Consider the following 11,973-nt stretch of genomic DNA (forward strand, 5'->3'; position numbering starts at 1 on the left):
CATATGCTGAACAGGAATCATGTGACTTAGAGCTCCCTATATATTGCGTTGAAAACTTCACTGTGGCCTCTTTTCCACTCAGTAGAAAATTGTGTAGGAACAAAATGACTACGCCAGCAGTCAATGGCCTCAATGGCAACAGCCATTATACTGAAATAAACCACCACTACGCAGAGGAATGCAGCCAGGATGACATTGGCAGCTTCTTGTTTACATCAGAATCTGTGGGAGAGGGACATCCAGGTAAAGAACGCATAACCATGATAACCTAGCAATCGTTTACTGATAGTTGAAGCGTTTCTTGTTTATTGTTGCATCATGGCCTCGATCAGCACGTGTCTTTGTTTACAGGAACCGACTTGCTTATTTTTGTAGCCTGTTTCGACTAGTGACAATAACCTTGTTTGTGTATATGTAACCTTACGACATTGATCTAATTGTGTTCACGGGTATTGCTCAATATTGATCCTTTATTATGACTATAAATACATTTATGTCTGATGTTTCACAGGAGTCGGCATTTCCTCCATAAAACAATGTAAAGTATCCTCAGTTTAAACATCATACATTGGAAATAGAAATGAATGGTTCTAAAATCTACACTGGAATAATTACTTTACTTTCAACAGATTTATATTGGGCTTAATTGACTGAACAGTCTTCTGTTTTATGAGAAAAGTTGTAGCAGCAATTGTGGTTTCTAAAATAGAAAAGGACTTTTTTCAATACTTTTGAAGACATTGCCAAAATTTTTTAAACTTATGTGTAAGCAAAATAATGAATGATTCCAAAGCTAAACCAATTTATGTTGTTTATTTTATGTCACCTTAAAATCATGAAATATTTAGATTTGTGGTAGGATTTTAACACAGATTTCTTTACATAAGGTAATACATTTGAATTTGATGAATATTAATATTCAGGGTATGTGTCGTTTGAAAGCATATAGAAATGAAACATTATAGCTTGTATTGAGGAGAACGTGGGATAGCATGTAGACTTGCATTTGTGTAAGCTATCTTTTACGGAACTGTCATTTTGTGTATGCAGAAAATGCAATCAACTCAGAATTGTAATCTCTAAATAATGATGATTTCCAAAGATTTTTATAACTCCTTTTATTTGCAGACAAAATCTGTGATCAGGTCAGTGATGCCATATTAGATGCTCATCTGAAGCAAGACCCTAATGCCAAAGTGGCATGTGAATCTGTGTCTAAAACTGGAATGATTCTGGTCTGTGGAGAAATCACATCCAAAGCTAATGTAGACTACCAGGATGTGATCCGTAGTACCATCAAACAAATTGGATATGATGACTCCAGCAAAGGTAAAATATGGTTCTTAACTGTGAAGGAAGGAGAGTTTTAAATCTCCCAAAGTTGCCCATTTTTCTTACTTCTTTATTGAAAGTTTTCAATTATTGCTTTGTTTTCTGATTGTAGGTTTTGACTACAAGACTTGCAATGTTTTGATTGCTCTGGAACAGCAAAGTCCTGACATTGCCCAGGGTGTGCATGTTGACAGAGACGATGACAACATTGGAGCAGGAGACCAGGTAAATGACCTACTTTGTCTATATATAAACCACAACGTCCTGGATTTTAAACATTAAACTTTTTTAAATGTCTAGTAGAACATGACTTATATGCACCGCAGCCTAAGTCATGCATGCTAGTTGCATGCTTAAAATCTATACAATACTTGGATGTATTTTATTTTTCCAGGGCCTTATGTTTGGGTATGCTACAGACGAGACGGAGGAATGCATGCCTTTGACAGTTGTGTTGTCACATCAGCTCAATGCCAGAATTGCTCAGCTCAGGAGGTCCGGAGAGTTGAAATGGGCCAGGCCAGACACAAAGACACAGGTAAGGAGATAGAGGGGTTTAAGAGGGCTCTATGGTTAGGCCATTTTTAGACTATTTTAATTTCCCTTAAATAAAGAGTTCTGTTTGTAGATATAGGGGAATGTTCAAATTTTTAAAGATTAATGTTTTGATTTTTTCTTAACTAAATGATAGTTTATGGCCATAAATATGTCGAAGTTTAAGGCAGGTCTGATGATTTATTTAGGCCTATAAAAAAAAGTTGTGTGTTTAGGGTAACACTGATGAAAAAATTAGGTTAGGTAGGTAGGGATTTTTTTTTTGTTTTATCATATTTTTTCTGCATGAATCCTAAGAATGTTTGTTTGTGTCATATTTAAAAACAGATTTTTTAATAGAAATAATATAAAATTCACAATCGGATAAAAACAGACATTTTAAAATGGTAGGATCGGGGTTATTCTAGGTTAGGTCGGGTTACCCTAAACACACAACTTTTTTTTTTAGGCCTTATTGATCATCCAGCCTCCTTAAGGCAGTACTTGATGTGTTATTTATCATGCATGAAAAAGTTACCTTTAAATGTGCTTCTTTCATTCAATGATTGTATTTTGTCATTTGACAGGTTACAATAGAGTACAAATATGACAAGGGAGCTTGTGTCCCTCTTCGTGTTCATTCAGTTGTGATCTCTGCCCAACATGATGAAACTGTGACATTAGAAAAGTTGAGGAAAGAATTAATGGAAAAAGTTGTGAACTATGTGATTCCTCAAAAATACTTGGACAGTCAAACAAAATACCATATTCAGCCGTCTGGGAAGTTCATCATTGGTGGACCTCAGGTACATTTAAGATTTTATCTCTGAAAAAGTTATTACCTGTTTTAATCTGAAAATATCAAGGAAGTGGAATAAGAACTGATGCTAATATTTGTCTTTTTATTAAATTTATCTATAAGAGACTTCCAGCAAATTTGTTTGACATGTATAATTATAATTATTTACAATGTTGTCTTGCAATGTAGGGTGATGCTGGTTTGACCGGTAGAAAAATCATTGTGGACACTTATGGAGGCTGGGGCGCCCACGGGGGAGGGGCCTTCTCTGGGAAGGATTTCTCCAAAGTGGACCGTTCCGCCGCTTACGCTTCCAGATGGGTGGCCAAGTCACTAGTCAAAGCCGGTCTGTGCAAACGTGTGCTGGTTCAGGTACGTGGGGGTGTTATTCTTGACAACATTTCTGAGAAAGATCTCAACTTTATAATGTATATCCTTGATTTTCTGTAGAAAGAAAGAAGAAAAATGAGGTTTGATTAGGGAGAGATGTTGGTTCAAGTTTGATACTGGATTTAAATTCTCTGTGATTTTTCGTTGACAGGTATCCTATGCCATCGGGATTGCTGAACCAATCTCCATCACTGTGTTTAGTTATGGTACATCCAAGTACTCAGAGAAACAACTTCTTGAAGTCATTAACAAGAACTTTGACTTGAGGCCAGGAAAGATTGTCAAGTAAGTCAACCAAATTATTTTTCCTTCTTTTAATTCATTATCAAATTTTATTTACATCCTTTGAATCTGTACTTGTTATCTATATCAAATCATTCTTTATTTTACAGGGAATTGAACTTAAGGGCGCCAATCTACCAAAAGACAGCTTGCTATGGACATTTTGGCCGTCCTGATTTCCCATGGGAAGTCCCCAAGAAGCTTATTATTTAAGCTTCAGATGGGAGTCCTGCAGATTTATATGTGTTATTGACATTTTGTAAATATAGGTACAGCCATTATCATTTGTGATTCCGAAGGGGTAGCCACAGTAGTTAAAAGACTAGTCTAACCTGGCTTGGAACAGTGAGTCTGATATTATATTCACACTTGACACAAATTACTGACATCAGCATATAATGTAGTATTGTATGTCATTATTTTGTGCCATCTTCTGGAGTCAATGTGGTTCCCAAGTACAGCTCAGATTCCGTCTTTTAATTATTGCAAATGTGTGATTTTCTAGCTGTCTTTTTATATGCACACATTTGTCTTGTGTTTATGAAAATTCATAGGGAAAAGAGCATTCTTTATAAACACTCGGGCCTCCCATAATCATTATTTATATGAATCTATATTGTTATATATTTAAGAGGAACTGCAATTTTACCATTGTAGGCATAGAATTGTTATCAGTATTTGCAATGAAATGTTTTATGTCGTGACTTTTTATGAAGTATGTTTTTTATTTTCTCATGTAAACGTTTTAATATACAGTTCACTAACCATGTTCAATCCAATTTATGATGTAACAAAAGGTAACTACTACAGTTTACCTAAGAATTCGAAATGTGAGTCAAACTTGATGTTTATTTAAAGGACTGCATTCCATCACATATCTCTGATATAATGATTGAACATCAAGTGCAGACTTGATGCTAAATTATTGTAATGCCTACAAATGTATGTGGGATCAATAAATTTGAAAAGATCAGAATCTGTTTGTTTCCAAAATATAAGAGGTACATCAAATTGATGAAAAAAAACTCTTTTGGGTGTGTGTAAAAATATTTTTTAATCTGTAATTGCTTTGACTGGTTATATCCGATGTTACAACAGAGCTAAAGTTTGTTCATGAAACACAACGTAATCTAGATCGCTCAAGTTGCGAGTCGGATAAGCGTTAAAATTAAAGGACAGTAGGATATTCATGCTGTCTTTAATAGGAAACAGCATGTATGCTGTAATCAGAGGAAATGAATAAGGTCTGTTGGCCATAAAATAAAATCTTGCTAGTCTCCTACGTGACACTTAAGTACATGGGGAATCTCTACCAAGAATCCATGGTCCCAGGGTTAGGAGTGGAGATCTAATGGTCATTAGTGAATTTGTATGAATTGACTATCTTCCTGTCTGCTGCAAGGCGTCTATTAGACAAACTACGTACAATTACATGGTTAACTGTTAAAAGAAGTTAACAAAAAAATATGAAAGCCCGTCACAAGTCGGGTCTGTGGATTTTGCCGTCGCATTAAATTTGTTTAGGTGTGAAGAGCATTTGAGTGGAGTACAAGACTTTTATAATAAATTCTTTGAATAACTTGAATACTGTTCAGATCGCCAATCACGAACTCTTTACATATTCTTTTTTTTTTTGGTTTGCCTTTTGACAGATCTGATAGTGCATTTAACCAACTAAATGGTGAGCAATACGATATAATGTAATTCCGGAATTGTAATTAATCAGTGGATCCTACAAACGGTTTTATTAGACGGCTAGCCCATTTGACCCAGATGACCTTAAAGGGCCCCGAGTTTCTTTTCCCCTAAAGGCTGGAGAAATGTCTCTCTTCCATCAAATTTGCCTCCTCCATATATGTATTAATGGTTTTGAATTTGTTCATTTTCATGTGTACTTTTAATTTTTTGCTCTCTTCTTTTAGGTGGCTTTATTAATATTTATGCAGACTTGGTCATGAAAAAAAAGTAAAATCGTTTGTGAATTATTTATTCTGTTAGTTCGAAGTACATACTAGTATTCTCGACTCTTTCCCCCCTCTATCAATGACTCACTCCAAAAGTTCCCTTTTTAAAACATCACTGGTGCGCGGTCCGAGCTATATGTATAATTGAGGTATCTTCGCTAGTAATTGGGGTATTCTATATTTACTTATAACAACTGACGTTCATGCCACAGCCACAATATGAACACCTAGGAACTTCTGTTAGTGCCTCCAGTGCTTTAAATTAAATTCAGGCACTAAGCATGGGGGGGGGGGGGGGCTGCCCCTACACTTTTATACAAAGCAAACTTTTTCTTAAATTTACATACAGAAAATTACATTATCATGGATCATTGAGTCCCGCCCCCCCCCCCCCCGGCCCCCACTTCCACTTTTTTGTAAATTTATTTATGTAAAATATTGAAGTAGAATTAAGGAAATTATTAAAGGAAATGAAGTTATATGTAATCTCTCTCTCTCTCTCTCTCTCTCTCTCTCTCTCTCTCTCTCTCTCTCTCTCTCTCTCTCCTGGTTTTCATGTTCTGCGTATGCTATGTATCTAAATTAAAATTAAAATTATTTTTAAAACTTAAATGACTTCTTAGCTCGCCTGAGCTGAAAGCTTAAATGAGCTATTCTGATCACATTTTTTCCGTCGTCAGTCTGTTTGTCTGTCCGTCTGTAAACTTTTTACATTTTGAACTTCTTCTGTAAAACCGCTTGGCCAATTTCAACCAAATTTAGCACAAAGCATCCATATGGGAAGGCGAATATAAATTGCAGAAATTAAAGACTGATCTTTATTCAAAGTTTCAAAGGTTTCAAAGGTTTCAAATTTGAGTAATTTACAAAAATAATAATAAGACAGAGAAAATGGGAGTCAATCAGTTTAATTTCGGGCTCGATATTTCATATATTGAAAACCAGTTTAGATCGAGGACCAGTCTTTGTTAGAAGCAGCCATCTTGAACGGAGATGAATTTGCCTGTTGTGCAACAGTTTATGTGCGAATGGAATGGTTGAAACATCCAAAATATATTTGTGCCGTTTATGTGAAGTAAATTGAGGTTAAATGTTTCAATGCGTTGACATTTTCATTTGTGACGATGGTTTTAGGTATAATTTATATATGATAAAAAAAATAAATTGTTTTTTCCCTTGATTTAGTGAATTTTTCTTTTGTTTTAATTGTTTTCAAATTTCTATTTAGTAACCTCAAGCTTCGAGTTATAAGCAAGATACAGAGCTTTGCGCACAATGCTACTGAATGTTTGTACACAAAGCTGAGGTCATGCTTTAGTTCGTTTTTATTTTAAATGCAGCTATGCTAAAGTGAATAGGAAATACCAAGTTTAAAAATCTTAAGTTGAATGTAATAAACTCGTGAACAAAAACATGACTCAAACCAAGCTATGTATCTTGTTTATAATTCTACGATTGGCGCTGAAATTTTGGTTGATCAATAGAAATGTCTTGCTAAAAGGATGATAAGCTGTAACTACTTTCTGGTGCCCATTCTTAAACGACGAATTGCATAAAATCTACACAAATTTTTGATAGTTTTTGGAACACAAGTAAATAAAAACGACGACTTTTAAACAGCTTCCATAGTCTTGACACATTATTATCATAAGAATAAAAGCAATTATCGTTGTTCTTAAAAAATTATTGCAACGGAAAATCATCTTTGTTTGTAGAGATTGTCTTTTAATAAAGATGAAAATAATGGTACAGTAGAGCCACATGCCTGCCAATACATTGATTTAAATTATAGATCTTTAACATCTGTGACAACATTTTTCAGTTAAGTTTATTCATCAGTCAAGTGAGACATGAAACGTCATGCGAAATGAATTCATGCCTGGTAAACGACAGTCGTTTATAATGGAGAAGGCCAATTAAATTTTTCAATGTTTTTAATTTGAGTAATTGAGCGCATTCATTTTGGTACATTGAGGTACACTTTTCTTTTACATATAGCATTTTAAAAATAAAATACAATAACTAGTAAGTTGTGAAGGGAGAAAATGTACCTTTATGCTCTCATATATTTTAATCGTTTATAAAGTAATGGGGGGGGGGGGGGGCTAAAATAAAGGGAACTGGAAGTTAACCGTGAACACCAACAAAATTTTTTTTTATATTGCATATGATCTTATTTTCGGTAAAAAGGGTATCCCATAAAGGTAAATATGTCAAGTATGCAAAGTATATGCAAAAATTAGTGTAAAATTCGGATATTCATTTTTGGTTAATCTACCGAGGGGCCACCTATATCGCCCATATAAAGCCAGTGTTGCTCAGGTGAGCGATGTGGCCCACTGGACCTCTTGTTTTTTGATCGAACAATTTTACTTAGTATGTTACTTGAAATGTGAAAGGAATTTTTATGACAGTCCCACCCCACTTCGCTTTTTGCTTGCAGCCTCTGAATTTTGAACAGTTTGTATGTATAATCGCTGATACCTCACTACACCTTGACTTTTACTTTTTAAGATACTACGTCACAAGATGGCAATTTAAATGTTTTGTTAAACTGTTTTTATCGTTCAATTGGATTGTATAACATCGTAGCTCAGTGGTTAAAGTATTGGGCTTCTGAACCGCAGATCATGAGTTCGATTCCAACTGTAGCTTTTGTTTATGTTTACTGAATTAAATTTTCGAAAATGTTATTTTTCATCCAAAATTGCACATTTCTTTTGCCTATTGGACTGAAATACTTCTTATCCATTATATCTATCTTAATCAAGTAATTTTCTGCTGATTTGAGAAAATATTTCAAGGTGTAGTGAGCCACCTTAAAATGGAAAAAAGAAAGATCCAGAATTATTGAGAAAGCTGTCAAATGAAAGCTTCTCCTATCTCCTTATCTTTTCTTAATATTAAAGGAAAAATTGTGTATATCATTGTATATTAACACTGTTTCGTCTTTTTAATACCTGTAACACTCGATTTTATGAAAAACTTATATTCGATATAAGATGGCGATATATACATGTATTTTAGAATAGAAAGTATCGATCCATGATATAAATTGAACGCGTCAGAAACATTACTGGATTGAAGAGACGTTTAAGTTTCACGGACTGATGCACGAGGATAAAGGTATTTTGATAATAAATATAACGTGTTTGGTTTAAATTATTAACAAAGTACATGTTCATGAACACTCCCCGATTCGTCTACCTTTAAGGTACCCGTGCCATGAGGACTCTGGAATTTAGAAGTTAGATTGAATGTACATGTAGCCTATAAATGAATAGCTTAACTTTTGATCTGCACCACAAGGGACTAATATAAAAGCACCACCGGGGTTTTTGTTGTTGTTGCCTGGATTGTCTCACGTTGAGTGTCCTCCACCCCAATAATTTCTCATAGAGTTGTCTTTCTTTGAACCATGTTACCCTCACGCAAGCGGCGTAACTCAGTAGTGAAAATTGCTATTATTAAAAACATTTTATTCAATCTATATCAAAAGTATTCGAATAAAAACCGAACATATAAAATCAATTCTGTAAAATATCGAAGAGATTCACAATATATATATAATATTGATATTTCATGACATTGATCGGGATTTTAGTGTGTTGATTGATTAATCCAGAGCGATTGACCGCAAGGCCAACATATAAATATATATATATATATATATATATATATATATATATATATATATATATATATATATATATATATATATATATATATATATATATATATATATATATATATATATATATCAGATCTGATGATTTGGCAAAAACAGCCCGCTGAAACACATCCACCAAAACACTGCGCACTTAAACACATCCACCAAAACACTGTCCACTGAAACACATCCACCAACACACTGCCCACTTAAACACAGCCAACAAAACACTGTCCACTGAAACACATCCACCAAAACACTGCCCACTTAAACACATCCACCAAAACACTGCCCACTTCAACACATCCACCAAAACACTGCCCACTTAAAGACAGCCAACAATACACTACCCACTTAAACACTTCCACCAAAACACTGCGCACTTAAACACAGCCAACAAAATACTGTCTACTGAAACACATCCACCAAAACACTGCCCACTGAAACACAGCCACCAAAAACACTGCATGCCCACTGAAACACAGCCACCAAAACACTGCCCACTTCAACACATCCACCAAAACACTGCCCACTTAAAGACAGCCAACAATACACTACCCACTTAAACACTTCCACCAAAACACTGCCCACTGAAACACAGCCAACAAAACACTGTCCACTGAAACACAGCCACCAAAACACTGCCCACTGAAACACAGCCACCAAAAACACTGCATGCCCACTGAAACATTTCACTCTGTCCACTATATAACATTGCCCAGTGAAAATTTCCACCATAATTCTTCCAAGTGAAACACTGTTATAGTACACAGGGCATTGTTATAGTAACTATGAAGAACACCACTATAACACTGTCCACTGAAACGCTGCCCACTATAACTATGGGCAGTGTTATAAGGTGAAACTCTCTTCTAAAAATCCTTGCCCACTGAAAAAGTTTTCATCAAAAACACTACCCAATGAAACATGTTCCACAGAAACACTGCCTTTGGGTCGTTTGGGATCACTGGCTGCTGACATGCACTACCCAAGAAGGTACCTATTGACACTGCCCAAAAATATACCAATTGAAACATACACTTCCCACTAGAATATTGAAAACTTTTGGGTTTTTTTTTTGCTAGATAATATTGATATTTCATGACAATCACATTGGTCGAGATTACAGTGTGTTGATTGATTAATCCAGAGCGATCGGCCGCAAGGCCAACATCATCCCAAACACTAAAATATCCAGCACAATTACAAATCCTTAAACAATATTTAATGGATCTTCGGGCGATGAACTCTCACACGGTTCTTATGGGTGCATGGTCACCATTTTGGACAAGTTTTATTTTTATATTTTTACTGTTTATAATGCTTTTGAAATGCATTTCTAAAGATCAACCACATTCTGAGTATCAGTCGAAGAGGAATACCGTTAAGCAGAATGCAGAGCTCCAAATTCTTTGTCAGTTAAACAAGGCCGTTGCCCTGTTTTTGTTTACAATGGTTCAATATACCGGTAAAAGCTCTAGTCAAACTGTTTTTTTTCCCTAAAATCTTTTAATTCATAAGTTTGAAGCATAAATAGAAGTTCCAAGCGTTTATCGCATTCATTTTAAAAGATCTTAATTAACCTGGGACTTTTACTTCAACGTTCAAGATGCAAATGTTTCTCAAAACAATAAGAAAACTTGATTACTTGAAATACCTTCATAAAGGATTGTAAACGTTAAAAACGGGAAAAAATGTTTGGCCAAAGTCGTGACCATGCCCTTTTAATGGCCATATAGACAAACATACAGACTTAAATATTTTCATTAATAAAATGAATACAAAGATTTTTAAAAGCTAGTTTGTGCACCGACGGCCCAGTAAAGAGGGTCGTCCGTTGTAAACACTTTAAGTATCCAGTTCTTAATCTCTGTCTTTATTGAATAAAAGGTCATAAGCTATAGGTGACCCCCCCCCCCTCAAAAAAAAAAAATAAATAAATAAGACGGCCGTTATATTTTTGCAATATCTACAATGAATTTACGTTCCCCTAACTTTTTTTAACGGTGACCTGTTACACTAACAATAAAGAAATAATATATAAAACCGACTGTACATTTGTTTTGAGTGTGGGATAGGAGTTTAGAAAATCTGTGAAATCAATTGTTGAACGTGTTAAACCGGGTATTAATCTAAAAGAAACATTCCGAGTTTAAAGATTGGTAATATGTAAATTTTCCTTTGTAACTTGAGAATGATATCCAAATTGACTATACTTACCTCAATGTTTTATTGAAATTGTGTGCACTTCCATATTCAAAGTATAAGAACAAGAATGTTCTTTTAAGTTTTGTTATGGACTCTTTTTCTTGACTTTCATTTTATTTTATTTTAGATTTTAGTAATAATTTACGTAATATATTAAGCTACATGCATCCTTTATGGGTGACTCTGGTGTTCAGCATAATTATAATCATTATGCGTTGATCAAAAAGGTGAGAAAGGGGGCACATGTATAGAGTCCATAACCTACTAACCCCATCCCCAGTTCAGATATTGGCCATTAACCCCCCCCCCCCCCCCCCCCGGATATTCCAAGATTTCACAATAGTCTATTTAATATCCGTGGATTTATTAGGAAATATAAAATTATTTTCTTCGTCGAAAAAATTGATATCTTCTATATTTTGTTTGATAAGAAATGGTCCTACGAATATATACATTCCCGTTTTTATTATCAGTACACATCTCGCACCTGCAGGGTGTACATGTAAATGCCTCTGTACGCCAGTCTCTGTACGCCTGTCTCTGTACGCCCTCGGTGGTCTGTTTACACCCTTCGTCGGCTGACAATACACCCGTTACTGATCAAATGACAGAGCGGAGAATCGGAACAAAACCCAATAATTGACGCACAGATAACATCGCTGCTCTATCTTTCTCTCGGTCAGAATTTTGTATAGAAGACTTTGTTCCTTATTTGGCTTTTCTTCAAAATATTTTCTTTTGTATCATATTAGAAAAATACACAACAAACGAATTACTCATGATGAACCGCGAGT

General features: G+C 35.0%; 1 protein-coding gene across 1 annotated transcript; it reads left to right on the plus strand.

Moving 5' to 3' along the window:
- The first annotated feature begins 61 nt into the window (after positions 1-61).
- LOC128165729 (S-adenosylmethionine synthase-like) lies at positions 62-4,313 on the plus strand. The gene is made up of 8 exons (XM_052830537.1): positions 62-243; positions 1,129-1,329; positions 1,445-1,557; positions 1,727-1,870; positions 2,454-2,672; positions 2,855-3,037; positions 3,207-3,340; positions 3,448-4,313. Exons 1-8 carry the CDS (start codon positions 105-107, stop codon positions 3,548-3,550), a joined length of 1,236 nt encoding a protein of 411 aa, XP_052686497.1. The 5' UTR covers positions 62-104; the 3' UTR covers positions 3,551-4,313.
- The last annotated feature ends 7,660 nt before the right edge of the window (positions 4,314-11,973 follow it).

This window comes from Crassostrea angulata, chromosome 10 (genome assembly GCF_025612915.1).
Source record: "Crassostrea angulata isolate pt1a10 chromosome 10, ASM2561291v2, whole genome shotgun sequence".
Classification (NCBI taxonomy): Eukaryota; Metazoa; Mollusca; class Bivalvia; order Ostreida; family Ostreidae; genus Magallana; species Magallana angulata.

Excerpts from the sequence above, each read along its gene's own strand:
- LOC128165729 (XM_052830537.1), top strand. The coding sequence starts at position 105 with ATGACTACGCCAGCAGTCAATGGCCTCAATGGCAACAGCCATTATACT. Across the intron at positions 1,871-2,453 it reads GGCCAGACACAAAGACACAG|GTTACAATAGAGTACAAATA; the intron begins GTAAGGAGATAG and ends GTCATTTGACAG. Across the intron at positions 2,673-2,854 it reads TCATCATTGGTGGACCTCAG|GGTGATGCTGGTTTGACCGG; the intron begins GTACATTTAAGA and ends CTTGCAATGTAG.